The sequence below is a fragment of the Chrysemys picta genome, unplaced genomic scaffold, assembly GCF_011386835.1.
Source record: "Chrysemys picta bellii isolate R12L10 unplaced genomic scaffold, ASM1138683v2 scaf5, whole genome shotgun sequence".
Lineage (NCBI taxonomy): Eukaryota > Metazoa > Chordata > Testudines > Emydidae > Chrysemys > Chrysemys picta.
Genome location: NW_027052712.1, coordinates 234,122 through 256,289, shown reverse-complemented (window position 1 = coordinate 256,289; position 22,168 = coordinate 234,122). Strand labels below are relative to the sequence as shown.

Genomic DNA, 22,168 nt, shown 5'->3' with positions numbered 1-22,168 from the left:
TGTGCAATCAAACAGTTGCAGCACAGCTGTGATATAGAGGTCAGGCAGCAAAAAGCAGAACAGATTGGAGACAGAACAGCAACTCCTGGTGTCTGTCTAAAAATAACTCAGACAGGGGTTTTCCTTTGGGGTTTAAGATCTTTTTTGTTTTATGTTGTACTTCTTTATATTGGTATTTGATGCCTTAGGTTAGGAGAGGACCCTGTGCAGCAAGCATACTGTATGGAACTGTTTTGTGTATGTAAATAGGTGCACTTAGTAATTTTGGCTTTGCCTTTTTCAAATTTCAGAAGTACACACGAGTCTAAGCTGGAACCTTGGGTAAGTACAGCTTTGCACTTTTGGTAAATTTGCCTCTAGGACTAGAGGAAAACTTAGTTTCTCAGACTCCTTTCCAATCAACATTTAATGGAGACCCCAATCTCACTTAAAAAAAAAAATCTTGAGAAAGTACTTGGCTTCATGTTAGTCCGCAGCTCGATGGCGTGCATATTAGCCTATGAAGTACTCTGATCCTATCACAGAGGGTATGTCTACACTGCAATTAAACCCCCCCAGCTGGCCTGGGCTTGTGCTAAGGGGCTGTTTAATTGCTGTGTAGACATGTGGGCTCGGGCTGCAGCCCAGGCTCTGGCACCCTGTGAGATGGGAGGATCCCAAAGCTCAGGCTGCAGCCTGAGCCTCGACATTGACACCACAATTAAACAGCCTCTTAGCCCAAGCCCCTGTGAGCCTGAGTCAGCTGGCATGAGCCAGCTGTGGGTTTTCAGCTGCAGTGTAGATCTACCCAGAGAGAGTCCTTGTTGAGCTGGCAAGATGTTAGTGTCTCCTATACTAGCCTGTTTAAAACTCTAGTGATCTTTGTCAGTGCAGGATGTAGAGTTCTTTTGTAACATATGTTATATCCTGTAAAGTAAAAAACTTGCAAGCTTACTTCTCAAAATTAATTGGATAGTGACAAAATCCAAGAGAATCCATCTTCAAAGCAAGGTAAATTTATCAAAATAAGAAACTTATTTGTCAGTGTTGTCAGGGTCAGAGGGGATCAGGCATGAATAAAACTTGGGTAGTAGTACTTGGATAGTAGTAATGTTGTCAGACAGCCGCAATGTGGTGGTGCTCTGCTCTGTCCAATGTTGATAAGAGTCGGCTGCGTGCGTGTGTTCCTGCTGCCCCGGCTATGTGCAGATAGCTGGCACAGCAGACCCCAAGAGAAGCCCCAATGACCACAGACTCCGATAAGGTACGAAGGCACCCGGCTAGGTTTATTGCCAAACAAAACACAGTCTAGCTCCCTGGATCAGATGTCTACAGTTCTGCTAAAAGAAGAACAGGAGTACTTGTGGCACCTTAGAGACTAACAAATTTATTAGAGCATAAGCTTTTCGGAAGAAGTGGGCTGTAGTCCACGAAAGCTTATGCTCTAATAAATTTGTTAGTCTCTAAGGTGCCACAAGTACTCCTGTTCTTCTTTTTGCGGATACAGACTAACATGGCTGCTACTCTGAAACCTACAGTTCTGCTAGTACATATGTGCTCCCTGATAATGGACTGGTTCAGTCAGTGGCAGGATTTACCACTGCCCCCTAGGCCAGACAAAGGCAACCCCTCAGGGGTGCATTCTTATACACCGGTACAAACAAGTTACACCTCACTCCTGACGTATTGAGGTACAACCCCTCTACGTAGTAAGGTGCTGCCTATCACCTTGTACATGGTGGTTCGATCAAAACAACCCCGTCCATCATATTCCCCTTTTGCCCCTTTCTTTAGGATGGGTCAGCATGTTCCTTGTTATCTGTCTGGAATGTGCTAGTATCGGAGTGTTCTGGTACCATCCTGGTATTTGTTTATATCTCTAGAGTCCAGTACCTTTTAGGTATGTGTGTTTTTGCAACATCAGCCCTCTCCTTGCCAGACTCTGAGCAGGGCCTGCCTCTTGCTCACAGCTTAACTTTGCTTTATGTTAACAAAGTCTTGACCATTACTGTAGTTCAGGCCTTAGGCCTCATAACAGGCCTCTGATACAAGGGTTTCTGTTTCAGGGCCTCATCTTACCCTTACGTTCAGTAGTTCCTTATGTAGTATTAGAATCTCGCCCTTTTATCATTTACACGTGCTTTGAGCAGAGTTAGACAACACAGTAGTTGAAAGCCGGCGATGGGTCTTCACTAGTGCTCCCACGGTTGCTTCTCCTGGGAGAGGTGCACAGGTAGTAACCATGATGGGGAATGTTAGGAAAAAGGGGCAAATGTAGACAAGCCAAAAATGGTGTTATGATTCTAAAGTGGGGGTGGGGGGGGTCCTTCAGAATTAAGAGCTTTATTTGGAATCCTTGTGAAGCAACATGAAAGACTTTCTAGGGGGACCTCATGGCACTGTGACAGTGGAAGGAATTCAATGCATTTGTTTGCTGCTAAGTGTTTTCTGTACACACAAAAAATCGGACATATCCATGATAATAACAGTGTATCATCGTTAATCAATTATTCACATATAGCATTAGATCTTTCAAAAAAAAAAACCCCAAGGAATTCAGTATCTGTTTGGTTCTTCCATTTCCCAGAAGTAGGTGTGTTCCCCAGACAACAGGGGGGAGCTAGAATGGGAGAGAGCTGCTACTCCATGACCCTGACTGGACAGATAGCAAGCAGTGGTGTACTAGATTATGCTGGCAATCAGTATTCCCTCTAATTTTTTATGTCCATGTGTGGAATGAATTTTGTTGTGTGCCAATATGCAGGTGATATGTGACATATCAACTTCATATTGGCGCACATAACAAAATTCAGGTGGTGGGGGTGAGGCTGAGGGGTTTGGAGTGCGGGAGGGGGCTCAGGGCTGGGGCAGAGGGTTGGGTGCAGAGGGTGAGAACTCTGGCTAGGGGTGAAGGCTTTGGGGTGGGGATGAGGGTTTCGGAGTGAGGGAGGTGGCTCAGGGCTGAGGCAGAGGGTTGGGGTGTGGGCTCTGGGGTGGGGCCAGGGATGAGGGGTTTGGGGTGCAGGCTTCCCTGGGCTGCAGTGGGGAGAGAGGACTCCCCCAGCCCTCTCCCGCTGCAGCAGCTTGGAGCCGAGGGAGAGGTGCCTCTCCCTTGTAAGGCAGCTACGGCGGGGCTGGGTTGGGTAGAAGGAGGGGCTCCTCTTCCTGGCAGCTCTGGTGGGCCTGGGCAGGGGGAGGGGCTCCTCTTCCCCAGCTGCGGCAAGTCCGGGGCAGGTCCGTGCTCGGTCCGGTGGGGAGGGGCGACTCGCCTTGCTGCGGCAGGTCCAGGCATCTCTCCCTGCTACAGCTCTGAGCCCCTGCATGGGGCTTAATAGCTGCAAGGCAGCGCGGCCATGCAGCTTAGAGGGAACTTAGCTGGCAATGCCTTGCCTCAGAGAAGAGAAAAACATAACAGGAAAGGTCCCAAAGAGCATGGGACAAGAAGATGACATTGCTTTGGTGAGGCTGAAGAAAAAATGGCTTGTGATTTCAGACTAATCTTTATTTATTGTAAGGTTGTCTATAGCACACACCACTGTAGCATATAAGGCCTTGATCTTTCAAACAGCTGTGCATGTGTAAGCGGGGGAATGGTCCCACTATTGTGGGGAACTTTCCTGGCTTCTGCACTGCCTCGGTGAAGTGGGCTAGCAAAAGGATCTGAGTCCTCGCTCCCACTCCCTTTACCCAGAGGCCTCCCTGCCCTTGAGGGCTCCCCTTCCACTCCCCTGTCTGGCAGAGTCCTCGTAACCCCAACAAGGCTGGGCCCAGGATTCCTGGGGGGCTCAACCCCCAACCCTGCTGTGGTCACCTAGGACAGGGGCTAGGGTGTCCCCACTCCGGGGTACCCTCTCTGCACTGGGCACCTCCCTGACCCACTGATTATTTCATACAATTTAAAGCAAATACAAGTTGTTTAATTAACAATTAATCTAAAGAAAAGAATAAGGAAAAATGGGAGAGGTTAAAGGAAAACACATCACCCCGCTCTGTGGCAGGGGAACATCACAAACAGTGTCTCTGGATATCAGGGCAGTCTGTTCCTTGTAGGTCCCAGATTTCCTTCTCAGGCCCTGGCTGTGCTGCAGGTATGCTGTGGGTTGGACACTTGCAATGGTGGTGGCCACACATCTCCGGGCTTTGAGTGGTGGGACCCTTCTTCCCAGCGTCAGCCCCCCGTCAGGTTAAGGTCCCCCTCCCGGTCTGGCCTGCAAGGGCCCTTGGCTAGGGGTGTCTTTCTGCGCTGGGCCGTTTGCCCAAGGTCCCCCCTTGGCTGGCCCCACTTGCTCACCACACCTGGCTCTGTGGCTGCAGCTCTGCTCCCAGCACAGGATCTGCTCTCCCTGGGCTGCGTCTCTGGCTCTGTGGCTGCGCCTCTGGCCCCTCTGGATCTGGCACGGTTCTGCTCTCCAGCTCAGCTTGGGCCCCTGCTTTCTCCTTAGCTCGGCCTCACTCAGTCTGACCCAGGCAATTCCAACTCACATGGAGGATGGGACCCACCCTGGCCTCCTGTCATGCTGATTAGCCTGCCCGCCCTGTCAATCAGGCTGATCTGGAGCATTGGCCTCTCGCCATTGTTCCTGGGGACTGTCAGTCTCAGGCTCCTGATTTCCCATTGACACTTCCCCTTTTAGTGCTGGGAGCTAGCCAACCAAAACACCCCCACTGAATGTTAGTAAGGGGGCAACAGTCCCCTTACACATGGGTGGACCCTTTCAGCTTCATGAAGTCCTGTTGAAGTCAAGGAGCTCCATTTGGATGCATGGTCTGCCTGTACTTGGTACCACATGATATTGTGATTAAAAATTAGAATCATATAAAATTAACATACCCAGTTTTTAACTCGTTGAATTTGTGCCAACTGATAGGTCTCAAAATGTAATTGTAAAAGGGAAATCATCATCAAGCAGGTGTATTTCTAGTGGGGTCCTGCAGCGATCAGTTCTTGGTTCTTGGTCCTATGCTATTTAACATTTTTATTAATGACCCGAAAGAAAACATAAAATTACCATTGATAAAGTTTGCAGATGACACTAAAATTTGGTTAGTGGTAAATAATAAAGAGGACAGATCACAGATTCAGAGTGATTTAGATTGGTTGGTAAACTGGACACAAGCAAACAATATGCATTTTAATATGGCTAAATGTTAATGTATGCATTTGGAACAAAAAATATAGGTCATACTTAAAAGACGGAGGACTCAATCCTGGGAAGCAGTGACTGAAAAAGATTTGGGGATTGTGGTCGGTAATCAGCTGAACATTAGCTCCCAATGTCATGCTGTGGCCAAAAGAACGAATGCAATCCTGGATGCATAAACAGGGGAATCTCGAATAGGATTGGGAGGTTATTTTACCTCTGTATTTGGCACTGGTGTGACTGCTGCTGGAATACTGTGTCCAGTTCTGGTGCCAACAATTCAAGAAGGATGTTGATAAATTGGAGGCGGTTCAGACAAGAGCCATGAGAATGATTATAAGATTAGAAAACATGCCTAACGTTGATAGACTCAAAGAGCTCAATCTATTTAATTTAACAAAGAGAACGTTAAGGGGTGATGTAATTACAGTCTATAAATGTCTATGTGGGGAACAAATAATTAGTAATGGGTTTTCAGTCTGGCAGAGAAAGGTATGACAAGATCCAGTGGCTGGAAGTTGAAGCTAGACAAATTCAGACTGGAAAGAAAGAGTGGATTATTGACAGTGAGAATAATTAACCATTGGATTGTGTTATACTTTTCTCTGCTAGATTGAAGAGCCATTATTAAATATTTGTTCCGCATGTAGATATATTAAAATCAAGATTAGTTGCTTTTCTAAAATATATGCTCTAGGAATTATTTTGGGGAAGTTAAATGGCCTGTGGGGATCAGACTAAATGATCACTAGTGAGCTGCAGGATGGGGAGAACACAGTGCTTTCTAGGTAAGCTCCAGGCCTCAGTTAGATTGTTATTGGACTTCATGAATATTCTGCTTTTTCTTCCTTCCATGATAGGGAGATGCTGTGTGGGAGCAGGGCCGGCGCAACCCATTAGGCGACCTCGGCGGTCGCCTGGGGCACTAACATTTGGGGTACGTCGATCGTGGCGGCTGGATCTTCGGCCGCCCCGGTTGTCGTCAGTATTTCGGGGGCGGGACCTTCCATCGCCCCTGTCGGGGGCGGTATTTCAGGGGTGGGACCTTCTGCTGCCTAGGGCGGCAAAAAAGCTGGCGGCACTCCTGCGTGGGAGATACATGTATGTATTTTCTCCCCCTCTGCCAGCTCCCATTAGTTTGGCTATGGTGGGAATGACTGACTATGAGCTCTGGACCAAGCGATTTTGGGTTGAATGGTTCTCATCTCAGTGTATGTGGACAGAAAACTAGCCAATTGGCCAAGATAAATTTTGGCTTGAACATTCCTTTATCTGAGTTTGAAAAAAACATTTATATAGCCCTTGTAGAAGTGTGAACATATCTATATATTAAGGTGGGGCTGGTCGCACCACCTGTTATTAAGGTTGCCCAATATTTCTTATTATAAAACACTGTTTTCAGTTGCTTCTAACTTTGCCTAACTTTAACCATTTGGGATGAAGTTTTCCATGCTGTGTGGCTGTCTCAGGCTGAAGTTTTCCAGAAAATGTCAGCCAAAACAGTTCAGTCATTTCTGAAACCAAGACTAGGGAAAATACAATTTTTGTCCATTTTAAAAAATTATGGTGACTTGAACTTTGGCAGGGAGTGACTTGTATATGGGGGGATGTGCCTTTAGGTGTTCCTGTGAAAATCTGCCCAATTTAGCTGTTATGAGCCTTTGAAAAATTGCAGTTTACACATGATCAGTGCAGATTAGCAGCTAAAATCTCAGGGTTCTGCCCACACTGAGTATTCCCAAATCTCTCACAGCTTCTGCTGTGACTGAACCACACATGTGCCATCTCCACAGAGTGACTGAGAATGTTTCAGCCCAGGAATGGCTGCCCCAGGCTGGAGTGGGTCTGGGCACTGAAACAGAGAGCAGGGAACCTCTGCAACTATTAGGACTAGAGTCTTAAGTTTTTAAAAATGAAAGCTGAGGTTCTACATATCCACTTGTGTTCAGGAGCTGGGGCTTCAAGTAAAACACCAAGTTTCACAGGACTTGTGGTAAAACCGTAAGATCTGACAACTCTGGAGAGCTTTGCTGGAGGCAAATTCTCTGGAAAGCGGCTGCCTCAGCAGGCTGCCATCTCCCTGCCTGCACCAACATTTTGACAACTGTTACCAACCTTTCCCACAGCATCAGCCCCTTGCAACTCCCCCACCCGCACCCAGAACTAATGCTGCTTTGTGCCAACATAACCTGGTTGCTTGGAGAGATATTCTGAGTGCCAGACTCAGCTCTCAATTTCTGAAAGCTGTAGTAGTAATGCTAATCAATAATTAGCAATTAGTTGATATCCTGTTACCTGGGTATGTCACATTATGCAGATAGTGTGTGAATGTTTGTAAAAAGAAAGAGACCATGAATAAAATATCATAACAATTAGACGTGCAGAAAAAAGTGCTTTATTGTAGTGAAATTACACTGGAGGAAAAACCAAAAAGTCTCCTCAGTCCTGGTTCAAGACATTGAACCATAAACTGGAGATAAGTGCTATTAACATGTGAGTTACTACATGTGAAAACACATTACACTTCCAGTCATTTTTATTCTTATAAGGTTAAAAGACACTGTCAAGTATTTTTTATAACTAAAATGTTCCTCACTGTAGGTTTTAAAGAGCTGTTGGAAGCTTGAGTGTGAAATGTTTACTTGCAGGATTTTTCTTGCCCATGTACTCTGTAAAATGGGGTAACAGTACTTCCTTTCTCCCACCTCTGTGTGCCCTGTCTATTTAGACTATAAACTCTTCAGGGCAGGGACTATCTCTTACAATGTTTATGTACATGCCTTATAAAATAGGTCCCTGATTTTGATTGGAGATCATGATTGACTACATAATAATGCCGATTAGTTGTTGTAAGGTTGCACTCCTAACCACCAAGGAGGGAGAGGGATTGTTTAGGAGGGCAACAATGAGTATAACTAGGAGTGATGAGATAAAAATCAAGAGAAAGGAAATTTAGCTTGAATAGTAGGAGTAGCTTCATAAGAGTAAGGTTTATTAGAGTGTGAAGTAGTATCACAAGGTAAGTGGTGGAAACATTGCTTCAGCCATTTAAAACCAGACAGAGCTCTAGAAAAGTATGTTGTGAGGCGCAATCCTGCAGTAGGAGAGGGTGGGACTGGACTAGATGATGAAACAGTTATTTTCCATCTCTAATGTCTCAAATTCTGGGACTGAGGGATTGCTGACCCATTTTTTAAATTAAAAAAAAATCAGCAATGTATTATGTTAGAGGGGAAAAAACATATAGCAAATTACACAAAGCCTTCATACATATATAGGAGAAAAGGCAGGTGGGATAAGTTTTGGCCCTCCCAGCCCTGAAAGTGACCTCTGAAGGATAGAAACACAACACTCTATCACACAGCTCTAACATTTCTACTATTTTCTTTCAGTGTAATATATTATGTGCAGTATATACACTTTTTTACATTATAATGCACCACACACACCCAATGCTGGAAAAACATGATACATTAGGCTGACACCCAGTTTCAGAAAAGCTTTATGCAAAAGAAGTGTTCACGCCAAGCTAGCTTAATCTTGGTCCTTTTAAAGTAAAATGTTGTGGACGATATTTTGCAAGACAACTATTTGTACATTGTGTTGAGAATGGACAGTCTATTTAAACATAGGATTCCTTAGCATATTTGAGCTGGTCAACCTCAAAGACTGGTTGACTGCATCGTCGTGTCAGATACTCTTGTTTGTTCTTTTGATAGGACTCAGACATAGACCTGAGACGATAAACTCGAGGGGTTACAGGTAAACTTGCACGGGAATTTATTCCAATGTCAATGGTTTCCGTTTGTACCTGAGAATCATTTACCACAAAAAGTCTGTCAAAGGGTAGATCCTTCTGATACGTATCTGTTGTAACCTCTCTATTGCTGAGACATGGATGAGGAAGCAAAGAGTCTTGATTTGACACAGTTGCTCTCATATTCTGAATTGTTAAGGTACTGTATGAAGGGACCTTAGCAGCCAGGCAGTTTTTAGTAGCCTCTTCATACGATGGTGGTTTGCCAGGATTTTTCTGGTCCACTTCTCTAAATACCTCATCAGCTGACCTGAAACGAGACCTTGATTGATATACCACAGATAATGGTTTGCCATTGTTGGTACAGTGTTCCTGGACTATTCTACCTGAAAACTGATTTTCTTTCTTTGAGTCCTTCTTGAAGCTGTTTCTTTGAAAGCCCATAGCTTTTCCAGGCTCCCAACTTTGAGTTTTTGTTAGCACTTTCTTGCGGGTTGCAAAAGAAAATGACATGGAGTGCTTTTTGAACTCTCTGATGGGTGTATCACTTTCATCAGCAGTCTTGGTGGAAAAGGACTGGGGTCTGGTTACGAAGTTTCTCTTGGGACTGGAAGGAGAAACTAATGGTGAGCTGGTAAAGACAGAGCAGTCAGAATTGGATAAGGAGCTATCCAAGGAACAGTTGGAGGATGTTTTGGGTAATGAGCCACTTGATAATTCTGATGGCAAGTTGGTTTTCACACTTAGGTTTAGTGGCTTTTTAGTCCTATAGTGACCTCCAGGAAAAAATTCCCCTGGCAGGTGCTTTTCCAGTTCTTGACCTTGCAACCTCAGCTGTTCCTGCTGGATGGTGAAGTTATCCTCACTTTTGGTTAGCTTCTGGCTCCTTATCTTGCCGTCAAGGCAGTCCTGCAAGGACATGTCTGGCTCAGAGAATCTCCTATCCAGTGTGCTTATGGAGTTTTTAAAAACGGTTAGTGAAGAGGCAAGGGGGGGGAGGTCCTGTGGTTTTTGGCATCGTGGGTCTCTACTTCTCAGGCTACTGGTTTTCCCTTTGGCCTTCTGGAGCTGCTTGATTTGAGAAATGCTGGAGCTGCATTCAGCCTCGGGATCAGTGCTGTCGTAGGCAGAGTCATTTTGCTGAGTGGGAGATAACAGTTCTGTGGGAGAGGAAGAAATTGTCAGTACATTACGTGCCAAGCTTGAAAATAACCTGAAAAACTACTTGAAAATAACCATTATTGATGTGCTGATCTCCATTTATTCATAGTTATGGTGCCAGATCCTCAGCTCATGTAAACTGACTTCAGTGGAACTACAGCAATTTATATCAATTGAGAATCTGACCCATGTAGTTCAGTCGAACACCTCATGAGTTCTTATCTGACAAATTCACTAAATTCAGGTTTATACCCAACTAACTGTAGCATAATATTTTTAGGAGGGCTAAAGAAGGAGAAAGGAAGGTAAACAATTTTACGAATGGGGATAGAAGAAAACAAGTAGAAAAGAAAAAACAGCTATGAGCAACCACTGTATTCTATAGCTTCCCAATCGGGCACATTTGTTTCAATGTTCATAGTTCTTTTTAGGAACAATCTTCTTAACCATTTATATCAAAAAGGATAGTGGGTCTCCTTAAAATACATGGGGTTGAACTGCGGTTTTAACTTAGTTTAGGGTAGGGGCTGGCGTAGGGCAGCTGCTCTGACTGCCTTTGTAAAGGGACAGCATATACTCTCCCAACACTGGGCCAGCACCTCTGCAAGATGTTGGGACATGGTTATGGAACCATCCCCTCCTTGAGGGTTTCTAGAGCTGCCAATAATGAGACCTAAGGTCCCTGCACTCAGGGAGCACACAGATTTGGGATTGTGCTTGGCACCTGTCAAAGGATTCATAGTGGGAAAAGGTCCTTATTCCCTCTTACATTCCTGCCCAGGGGCAGGAACAATCTGGCCCATTATGTACAACTTTCAGCCCTTGGATGTGACTCCATTGGCAGCTACACGTACACAGAAGGTGACATTTGGACCTCATGAAGTTCCACTAAGAGGACATTTAATGATCATTATGGACTCAACACCGTGAGGTGCTGAGTGCCCTCAATTCCTACCGACTTCAATGGGAGCTGAGGGCACTCAGCACCTTGCAGCATAGAGTCCTATGAGAGGCTATGAATATTATGATTTTATAAACTGTATGAGCAGCTGATGCTTGGCATGGGAATGAGTCTAGCCTTGTGGGATATTGTCATTTTAAGTGACTTCTTTAGCATGTAGAGCATGCTCCAATAAAATAACATTGTCAGTTTGTGTCTGGCACCCAGAAAACCTCTGTACTTTCAGTAAAATTTTAATACATTTTAAGATAAACGTGCTTCAATAACTTGATAGACCAGATACCATGCATAAATATATACAGGGATATTATTTATCCAAATGTGGAGTGGGTCCAATACACCCAATATGTAAAATACATCAACACATCATAGTACCTGTGGAGCTGTCGGTGTGTTCCAGTGAATCATCAGCCGATGGACTGAAGAGCAAAGATATATCCTCCCCAAATACTTCAAAGTAGTTATCAATGAGGAATTCCACTAATGTCTTAACCTGTGAAAATAAAATAAGTATTTTTGTGTGTGTTAAACTAAGCATTTGAACTGGCAGTTTCATAACTGGCACTGGTTTTGTTCTTATTTTGCAGTTTAAGATCTATGTTAACGAATTTATTTTAACCAAAGGGGTACAAAGAACATAGTGTATAGTATATAATAATCTTTCATAATACGGTACAGTACTTTTGCATATAATACTGCAGCAGCTGGGTAGCTGCTACAACATTAGGTTAAGCCACTCCTTTATAAAGAGTTCCATGTATCAGACAGCAAGGTATCTTTGAACAGAACCATGCTGAACGATGAAGGGCTTGCAGGAATTGATGGATCCTGTGAAAATGTTAGCCTCATGCTACATAATGGGCCACCTTGGAACAGGAGTCCTGGACCTATGGATATGTGGATCTGCTCAGAAGACTTACAGTATTCTTCAATTGAGAGTTATGTGTGTGTGTATACCTAGATATATAGATATACACACGCACTGTATATTTTATTGATATATATGTGTTCAGTACATTTGTATTCAGGAGCTGGAAATATGAGTAGCGTGTACTCTAGGCTATCTCGTTGTTTGTACAATGTAGATGATGAGACACGGAGACTTGATGACCTGTTTCTGAATAGACCAGTGAAGGGTTGACCCAGAGATGGTTGGTAGTGGTGCCTCACTTAGCTTCTGAAGGCAAATAGTAATGGTAAGGGTCTGTTTAGGGGAGCAGAGGGAGGAAGCCAAACTAACCTTGTCATTTATCTGTTTCTGGACTTCGAGTGGTAAGGTTTCCGCTTGCTTTGGAGTCAGCAGGTTTGGCCCAATGCAGATAGCAAGATTGCTGGAATCCATCCGGTTGACCTCAGAGGTTTTGCTGAGATGGTGAAGCACAAAGACCAAATGCTTGAGCAAGAGGAGATTTGGTCTTGGTAATTTGTCTGCAACCCTAAGAAACATGAAAAAATGCAAAATTAAGTAGGTGACAATGACCTCTTCTTTATGGGAACAAGTTTCAGTTTAGCTCCCATACACGACACTTCCTCTAAAAAGAGGAAAATGATTTTTGTAACTATTTTACAAAACTATCATTCAAAAATCCCCAACAGCAGCTGACTGTGTGGCTAACCATAACGTCTTGACCGACAAGCAAGCATTAGAATACTTTTAAAATAAATTAACAAACAATGTTAATAAATGATATGCAATCTAGAAATATCACTGGAGAGGTTCAATAATATTGATCCTTAACACATCTAAAATCATGTTATGTAGCTTTACAGTGATTTCATATAAGTCAGCTGTTATTTATAATTTATATTTTTCTGTTTTTTCCCCCCACAAGAATGACATTTTTTGTTTTCCCAGGACCAGGTTCAAACCAATGGAAGTTTTTCCATTGACTTCAATGAGCTTTGGATGAGGCCCCAATTGACTGTCCACTGTTGATGTACAGCATTAATCATCAAAACATTGCAAGCCTGTTTGTTCATTATTCTGGAGGTCTTATGTTTTTTAAATCTATCTCACATACATTAGGATAGTATTGTTACTAGAGAAATGCTGTTCTGCACCGTTTTCACTCCAAAATTAACCACTGGAGGAGTTGCACCAACTTTCTACAAATGACATGAGTGGAAATGTTTCCAGACAGGTCACTGGATTTGGATTCTCCATATCAATGGGACTGATTGCAAAACTTACTCTTTCAATCCTTCAATTCTGTCAGGATTGCTCTGCTTCTCCATCACTGTCATCCACTCGTCATAAAGTTCAGACGAGAGTAGCTTATTTGGGATATTTCGTAGGAAATCCTGCAATGAAGAGACCTTTGGTTTAGCATTTGGATAATACCATTTACCATGAAATGAACATAAAGACATTTCTTGCCTTTTGATTATTACCATGACTGACTCAGCACAATGCTAATCAATTTTAGCTATGTGGTATATGAGGTACATATATATATACACACAACCATTTATGTACGTTGTATGAATATATACAGAACAGCATGAAGTGCTTCACAAAGAAAGATAAAATATAGTTATCCCCATTTTACAGAGGGGAAAACTGAGGCTATGAAGTGACTTGTCCAAGGTCACATAAGAACTGGAAGTCAGTGGGAGAAAAATAAAATAAGAAATGAAAAAGGTTATCAACTTTTTCTGAAGCTTAAAAAGTTTAGTCTAGCTTCACTTTGGTTTTAATTTTGGTTCCAAGTTAGGATCTGTTCTAGTTACTAATTTGCCCATTCCTGTTAGAAATTTACTCTCACAGCTAGGGGTCAGGTGCATTTACCTTAAAGACCACTGCTAACAGATGCACGGGTTTGCTTTCCAAGTCAACCTTTCCTCCTGAGTTCAGTTCTTCCTTCAACTCCTTGCGTGCTTTTTCATTGGCAGCTTTTCTGAATATTCCTTCAGTGAAAGGTCCTTTAAAGTACAGTGTAGTAAGGATATCCTATAGGAAACACACACAGAGGAATGGAAGAATGGTAAGGAAGGCCATATAGAGCATAACTGTGTTATTAAAGGTATAAGCATGTTTAACTGGGAGCCGCACTGACTTAAAGTGGGATACCATCTAGTGTTGATTTGCAATAAATTACACTTTAAGGGCTTGACTTTTCTCTCACTTTAACTTTACATCAACTTCAGTGGAATTACTCCTGATTTCCAGCAGGAGATAAATTGGGCACTCATGTTTTTGTCCCCGCTCCCATATTGAATGTCTAGTGAAGCTCATTTTGGAAAAAAAAAATCCATTGCTTGAATGTGGGCCAAGTCCAGTTCTAAGCTTATCGTACCCTTGACAAGTGGCCTCGACCCATGCTTCCTTTGTTGAGGAGGCATTTGTGTGGGCCAGAAGTTGTTTGCCCAAAAGCTAAGTGCTTTTGTCAGGGAAATATGTCATTCATAATGTCTTTATGCTTCTGAAATATTTTAAATGTGAAGTGACTTCCTCAAGATCAAACATGCCTATGACATGATCAAGAAGGTAACTCACTTTTCCTGACTCCCAGATCAGTGCCCTTGCCAGTGGACCCCACTTCTAACACAAGCTAGAGGGGCTGAACCCAACCCCCCACATCTGAATACCCTCAAACTTTGGATTAGCATCTGAACTCTGCGACTACCCCCTTTTTCTATAGTGAATCAAGCCAAGCCTCTCCCTCACCCTGAACTTCACAGCTTTTCAGCTGCTGCTTTTCTACTGACTTATGATGGTCTAATCCATGCAGTTTTTTGTATAGTCCCTTAGTCTGTAATCCTCACGTGTGTAATTCTCATTGAAGACAATGGAAGTTGAGGGATTGGGTTTTTCTAGAACAGAGGAAAATCCCCGTCTTGCTTAGTAGCACTATTATTTGCACATGAATATTAATACCAAGCTCTTATACAGAGATTTTCATTGGTAGGTCTCAAAACACTTTACAAATTGAGGTATCATTAGCCTTGTTTAACAGATGTGGAAACTGAGGAGAGAGCTGAAGTGACATGCCTAACGTCATCAGCAGACCCAGAAGCAGAGCTGAGGTCTCTTGAATGCTAGTCTAGTGCCCTACCCACTTGGACATACTGCCCCTCATTAGACATAAGTACTAAATGACTACTACTAGCTGTTTGCTTACCTGGATGGGTTTGGGGAGTGTGTCATCTTCACCACAGACAATTGACAGAGGCTGATCAAACAGAGAAGTCTTCAGATCAGATTCTAAATGTCCCGAGGACTCTGATATTGTAGAGTTCCATCGCAGCGCGAAGGGCCATGATATCACCTTCTTTCTTTTCTTATTACCGTCTATTACAAGCAAAAGCAAAACAAAAATGAAAGGAAAGTGAGTGTGAGAAAACTACTGTGGGTATGCTCTGTGACAGAGGAAATAATATCCACAATACACATTAAAATAAGGATGCTAAGCTAAACAGAGCAAAGCTAAACTGAAAGACCGCTGAACTGTTACTAAGGAAACAAGTCCTTAAACTGTAACACTCTGACCATCCCTATAAAGACAGCACCTTTCCTGTTTCTATGTCGTCCTCACTCTTTCCTCTTAGCATTAGACTTACAGCAGGAACATACGCAGCCCAAGAACTGCTTTTGTGGTTGATTCAACAGTAGCGGATCTGCAGTTTGCAGTATTATGAATTTTCTTTCACTACGTTATTTGACCCTGTTATTTGTCCCTATTAGTGGGTTCATGGAAGTGGGGGCTCTTTCTTTCTTTCTTTTCAGCACCTTGCAAAGCATTGATTACAAGCACATCCTTTCATATCTTGCAGCTTGTGGATACCAGTGCTCCACGCCTCTCATAGATCACTCACTGGCCCTTTTTTCTTTAGTAGACATGGACTTTTTTCTGTTTGGGTGTGGGTGGCTCTGGCCATCTGCATATGTGTTTTCTCGCTGGCCCACTGGATGCAAGCTATGGATATATGCCATGGGATCTCAATTCTTGTGGCAACTAGTCTGGGTAGTAGGTAGGTCCAAATGGGCATGAATTCTGTGTCTATCTCTGTTTCAATGCCCTCTTTTTATGCTTCAGAAACTCAAATGCAGTGACTCAGTGGGTCAACACCTGCTTTAAGACTTTAAAGTTTTGTTCTAGCCAGCCACAAGGGGATGCCCTAGAACAGAGCACACATGCCTGGAGGATATCATCAACACTCTTAGCCTTCTGCTGTTTGAGGTTCCCAAGTCTCCCATGGTTGGATTTGAACCTGGATCTTAAACATGGTGGCATGTTGGGAACTTGAAGATTACAGTGTATTGAAGCTTATGTTTTTCCCATAAAGCATAAATGGGAGTGTTTTCTAAACAAGTTGCCTTCTCTGCAGAAGTTGAATATCCCAACTCCAAAATGAAATGGAAAATTTGCTATGTGTGCTAGAGGTTAGCAGGACCTGCACCTGTGGCTCACTAAAGTCCTGATAATTAAGGGTTTAAAATAATAACAATATCACATAATGTGATATTAACACACATAATATCAATTAACAACAAACTCTGTTTTCCTGCTTCCAGTAATTAATATATATATATGTATCTATCTATCTATCTATCTATCTATATATATATATATCAACTTCAGTTTTGCAGAAATACCAGCTTTCAACACTTATGTAAGAGGAAAGTTTTTTTTCAAAACTCACCAATCAGATGGCAAAGCCCATCTTCACTGTCACACGACACCAACAAGTGGCATTTCTTGATATCGCCCTAAAATAAATGTTAATCAGTTATGAAGCAGACAAAGATAAAAAAACAACAGCCAACTACATCTGTATCTCAAAATCCTGTGATATGTTTCATATACAAAATGGAAAAATGTAGCATCACAGAATTAATTATTAAGTCTAGCAATTAAATGTAAGCTCTGTATATAAAACTATCCAGTCCTAATGTTTAAGTTGCTATTAGGAACATCGGAATTGCCAGACTGGGTCATACCCAAGCCTGACAGTGGCTAGCACCAGATGTTTCAGGGGAAGATGTAAGATCCCTGCAGTAGGCAGATGTGGGATAATCTGCCTTCCACATACCGGTAGATCTTATTCTGATCTCTAATAGTTAGAAATCTGCTTAAATCCTGTAACATTCCAAAATATTTTCATTAACTATTATGACTGGATATTCTTGATATCCTTCAAAATATCCAATCTCTTTTTGAATCTTGCTTAAACTAACTTTAAATATCATCACTGCTGCATATTTGCTCTTTAGATGTAATATCTAAACAAGGCACAAATTAAACACACAACAAGGTCTGGATCCTCAGCTGGTGTAAATCAACAAACTCCACTGACTTCAGCAGAATGATGCCGATTTACACCAGCTGAGGCTCTGGCCCCAAGTTTGCCAGGGCATCGCACATGAACATACAATAGGAATTGGATGGAGTTAGAGATTGTTTACCTCTGACTGGCACTCAATCAAAGTCTCCATATTGCTGGCATTTAGCGGTTTTGGCTAAGAAAGAAAACAAATACAAAATGTGAGAAACTATTCCAACATTATTTGTAAAAATTAATGTTTTGTAAAGTAGATCCTTTGACTCATTAAACACACTTACAGCATTGCAGCTGCTTAACACCTTCATTAGGAATTTAGTTGATGGAACTTTAGTGATTCTGGTTTCTTTTGTTTGCCTGTTCAGAATGAATGGACAAAGAAATAACGATTACCCACCATAACGTTTAACCATTCTTTTGTGCCTCCACTGGAAGCCAAAATATCATTTAAAATATATTTTGAAATAAGTCAATTTCTCTATCCTTAGCAAACTATAAAACATTATTATAGAAGTTGAAATTGTCTCTGTAATGCATTTAGTACAACTACCATAGATATGCCTTCCTTTAAAAAAGAGCTTTTCACTTTCACTACATGCAAGGAGTAGATAATAAATGCTGAAAGCTAGACCATATAACAAAACTCTAATCTTACATCAGTGCTAATTTTCAAATCCGACACTAAACTCGCTCAATCAGCTACGCACAACAGCCACAATGGCAATGGGTGACTGCCTCCCCCAGCACATAATTTCTGCAGTCTAAATTTGTAGTATTACACTAACTTTAATATTCATTGGGTACCTTCATTTCATAGGCAGAACAGGGCTTACCAGAGGATGCTATCCAGCCAGAGTTCTTTTACCTCGAGTGAACTATAGAGAAAAGGAGAAACAGCATGACTCTCTCTGCTGCTACTAATCCTCTGCAGAGACAGAAGGAGACTAAACAGTTCTACTCCCACGTGTGCTGCATTATAAACGGAGAATAGGGGAAGGTGGAAATTCACAAACTGAGACAGGAAGAAGCATCATGGGGCAGGACAAGATTCTCTGACCGACACTTCAAAGTTCTAGCTTCCTCTTTCCTTTTAGGGCAGCTGCAGTGCTTTTATTTTTTTAAAACCTTGTAGCTGTTATGCATGGAAAAGAAGAGTCATCTGGCAGGTATAGGTTCCGTGTAACGTCACTGTCACCAGGTAGGATGTGTGAAAAGGATGATGCCGTGTAGGCAGGTTAAAATTAAGTTTTAAAGGGCAATTTGCACTGTTTAACACCCCCGTGCAAGTAGAATGCCATAGCTTTTGCAATTAAAAAGACACCATCGGTTTAAAGGTGACCCTACATTTAGGGTTGTCAAGCTTTTCATAACACCTTAGACCAATAGACATGTTTCTATGCATTATTTTTTAAAAACTACAATGGAAACTGTTTTTAAACAAGTATCAGAGGGGTAGCCATGTTAGTCTGGATCTGTAAAAAGCAACAGAGAGTCCTGTGGCACCTTTAAGACTAACAGATATATTGGAGCATAAGCTTTCGTGGGTGAATGCCCACATGCATCCAACGAAGTGGGCATTCACCCACGAAAGCTTATGCTCCAATACATCTGTTAGTCTTAAAGGTGCCACAGGACTCTCTGTTGTTTTTAAACAAGTGCAACAACAACCTTTGCAGCACTGGGCTAGTTCCTGAAAAATCGAAAAAAAATGAAATTGACTAGAGAGTGACAATGAGTTTTTCATTGTCCCAGTTGAGTGCAGTTCAAAAGATAAATACACTGCATATAAAGTGAAAGGTGAATCTGAATTTTAAAGGCTTTTCCGTTTTAAAAATCTAAGTTGTTAGTAGCAGTGGTAAGTAAATCTGTTTATTAAAAGTAAAACCAGTTGTCGAGATAATGAAAAGGGATTTGAATAAAACTGATGAAAAGTCAAGAAACCTGCAGTAAAAGCTCCCTGTTCCCTTCCTTAACAACAGCTTCGTGTAAGAAATAAATCTGAGTCTGACACTGACTTCTTTTGTGGCCTTGTAGAAGTCACTTCTCTGCCTCTGATTATCTGCAAAATGGGGATAGAATAAGAGATTCATAGGACTGGAAGGGACCTCGAGAGGTCATCTAGTCCAGTTCCCTGCACTCATGGCAGGACTAAGTATTATCTAGATCATCCCTGACAGGTGGTAGCAATGCTCAGATATATTGCTAGGGATGTTGTGAAGATTCAGTAATGTTTGCAAAATAAAGAGGAAAGCTGCTACATAAGTGTGAAATATTATTAAGAAAGTAAAGGTTTAAATTTATTCCAGACAGGAAGAGAGAGGGGCCATTTTTCTCTCTTACTCATCAATGGCTCATACATCCATTTCAGTGTTGGTTTTTTTTACAAGTATTAGAATAGTGTACTGAACACATAATCTGCACTTTCCTTTTCTTTAACTAGTAACTGGGCCAGGATACCTGTAGATCAGGGGTTCTCAAACTGGGGGTTATTATGTGGGGGTTGCAAGCTGTCAGCCTCCACTCCCAGACCCCACTTCATCCACCAGCATTTTAATAGTGTTAAATATAAAATAAGTGTGTTTTTAATTTATGGGGGGTCACACTCAGAGGCTTGCTGTGTGAAAGGGGTCACCAATGCAAAAGTTGAAGAATGACTGCTGTAGATTGTAATCTGATAAATAGGTATTTTAGACTTTGCTTTACCTCTAATGCAAATTCCAGACTACTTGGTGCAGCACCTCGTATTTTCACCGGTTTTTCACAACAGTCCTGCAAGCTGTTCTGCATGGGTGGACTCTTTTCATGCATGGAATTGTCCTGAAGTCAATGGGGCTCCATGTCAGGGTAGGGATCTGCTCACAGAGAATAGGTTGCAAGATCAGGGCCCATCTTTGTCCAGTACCTGACCCCATGGGGTCCTGATACTGATTGGGGCCTTTGGGTGCTACCATAATAGAAACAATAATAGCAATGGGGGGAGGGATAGCTCAGTGGTTTGAGCATTGGCCTGCTAAACCCAGGGTTGTAAATTCAATCCTTGAGGGGGCCATTTGGGGATCTGGGGCAAAATCAGTACTTGGTCCTGCTAGTGAAGGCAGGGGGCTGGACTTGATGACCTTTCAAGGTCCCTTCCAGTTCTAGGAGATGGGATATCTCCATTAATTAAAAAATTAAGCCATACAAAACCATTGCAAGGGAGGTAACTGCTAGTCATTTTATAAACAACAAAAGTGAATCACAGAGAGATTAAGATGCTGGCTCAAGGTCACTTAGGGTATGTCTACGTTGCAAAAGACCTGTGGCAGTGAGTCTCACAGCCCAGGTCAACTGACTGAGGCTCACACTATACTGCTAAAAATAGTAGTTTAGGCATCCGAGTTCAGGCTGACACTCATAGACTTTAAGTCCAGAAGGGGCCATCATGATCATCTCATCTGACCTCCTGCACATTGCAGGCCATAGAACCTCACCCACCTGCTCCTGTAATAGACCCCTAACCTCTGGCTGAGTTACTGAAGTCCTCAGACCATGGTTTAAGGACTTCAAGTTACAGAGAATTCACCACTTACACTAGATTAAACCTGCAGGTGACCCATGCTACAAAAAAAGGTGAAAAACGCACAGGGTCCCTGCCAATCTGACCCAGGGGAAAAATTCCTTCCTGACCCCAAATATGGCGATCAGTTAGACCCTGAACATGTGGGCAAGACCCACCAGCCAGACACCTGGGAAAGAATTCTCTGTAGTAACTCAGAGTTACTTTGTAGTAACTCTAGTGTCCCATCATCAGCTATTGAAGATATTTGCTGCTAGCAGTTACGGATCAGTTACATGCCATTGTAGGCAGTCCCACCATACCATCCCCTCCATAAACTTATCAAGCTCAGTCTTGAAGCCAGTTAGGTTGTTTGCCCCCACTGCTCCTCTGCTGTTCCAGATTTTCATTCCTTTGATGGTTAAAAACCGTCATCTAATTTCAAGCCTAAACTTGTTGATGGCCAGTTTATATCCATTTGTTCTTGTGTTCACATTGGTGCTTAACTTAACTCATCTCCTTCCCTGGTATTTATCCCTCTGATGTATTTATAGAGAGCAATCATATCTCCCCTCAGCCTTCTTTTAGAGAACCTCCCTCTCGCTGGGTTTCAGAGCCCAGGGTCCAGCACAAGCTCAAATGTCTGCACTGCTATTTTTAGTCATGTAGTGTGAGCTCCATGAGCCTGAGTTGGTTGACCTGGGCTCTGAGACTTACTGCTGGGGTCTTTTTTTGCAGTGTAGACTTACCCTTAGTTTCTCATTGGCAGAGCTGAATTAGAACCCAGGACTTCTGGCTTCCAGTCCCTTGTTCTAAATCATTAAGGGTATGTCTACACAGCAAAAGCTGTACACAGGTTAGCCTACCCAAGCTAGCTTGAATCCTACTAGTGCAAGTAACGTAACAGTGGAGACAGAGCAGTGCAGGCTTCAATACAGATAACACAACCCTGGCACAGTCTCTGGGTCTATGCTCAGCTCCCTAGCCTGCTTTGAAGCCCATGCTGTGCCGTCTTCACTGTTATTATTACCCACGCTAGCTGGATTCAAGCTAGTTCAGACAGGCTTACCTGTGCACAGCTTTTGCTGTGTAGACATCCTGCAAGCCGAAAAAAGGGACTAAAATGGATTGGAAATATGCCCCAGGAATCTTTCATTTTTACTTAGGCAAAGTCACATCTGGTAGTGCCCAAAAGTTATTTGAAATGAATTGGTGGTCTCAGTTCAGTTCCTAGTGGGCAGATGTCTACAATACTAAACCCACCAGCTTAGCCCATATTGAAAAATCCTATAGAACGTATTAGGGATGAAACTAATAGGGATCAAAAGCAATTATTCTAAAAATGTTAAATA

General features: G+C 42.6%; 1 protein-coding gene and 1 long non-coding RNA gene across 2 annotated transcripts; one reads left to right on the top strand and one right to left on the bottom strand.

The window, feature by feature from the left end:
• Positions 1-287: 287 nt before the first annotated feature.
• Positions 288-14,107, top strand: LOC135977638 (uncharacterized). The gene is made up of 2 exons (XR_010595070.1): positions 288-321; positions 12,855-14,107. It is a non-coding gene; the product is annotated as an uncharacterized LOC135977638 (long non-coding RNA).
• LOC135977637 (T-cell activation Rho GTPase-activating protein-like) lies at positions 7,500-18,266 on the bottom strand. Its single transcript, XM_065578846.1, has 10 exons — positions 18,115-18,266; positions 17,563-17,638; positions 17,406-17,459; positions 16,643-16,709; positions 15,121-15,290; positions 13,788-13,949; positions 13,191-13,300; positions 12,240-12,435; positions 11,375-11,492; positions 7,500-10,037 (listed from the first exon to the last, which is right to left on the bottom strand). The coding sequence occupies exons 2-10, from the start codon at positions 17,587-17,589 to the stop codon at positions 8,743-8,745; spliced, it is 2,199 nt and encodes a 732-aa protein (XP_065434918.1). The 5' UTR covers positions 17,590-17,638; positions 18,115-18,266; the 3' UTR covers positions 7,500-8,742.
• Between the last annotated feature and the right edge of the window lie 3,902 nt (positions 18,267-22,168).

What these genes read in the sequence shown, in the direction of transcription:
- LOC135977637 (XM_065578846.1), bottom strand. Translation starts at nt 17,589, where the DNA reads ATGAAGGTGTTAAGCAGCTGCAATGCT. An exon ending in TGTTAAGCAGCTGCAATGCT is followed by an intron (nt 17,460 to 17,562) that starts GTAAGTGTGTTT and finishes TTTCTTTCTTAG; the next exon opens with CCAAAACCGCTAAATGCCAG. An exon ending in AGAATTGAAGGATTGAAAGA is followed by an intron (nt 12,436 to 13,190) that starts GTAAGTTTTGCA and finishes CATGTTTCTTAG; the next exon opens with GGTTGCAGACAAATTACCAA.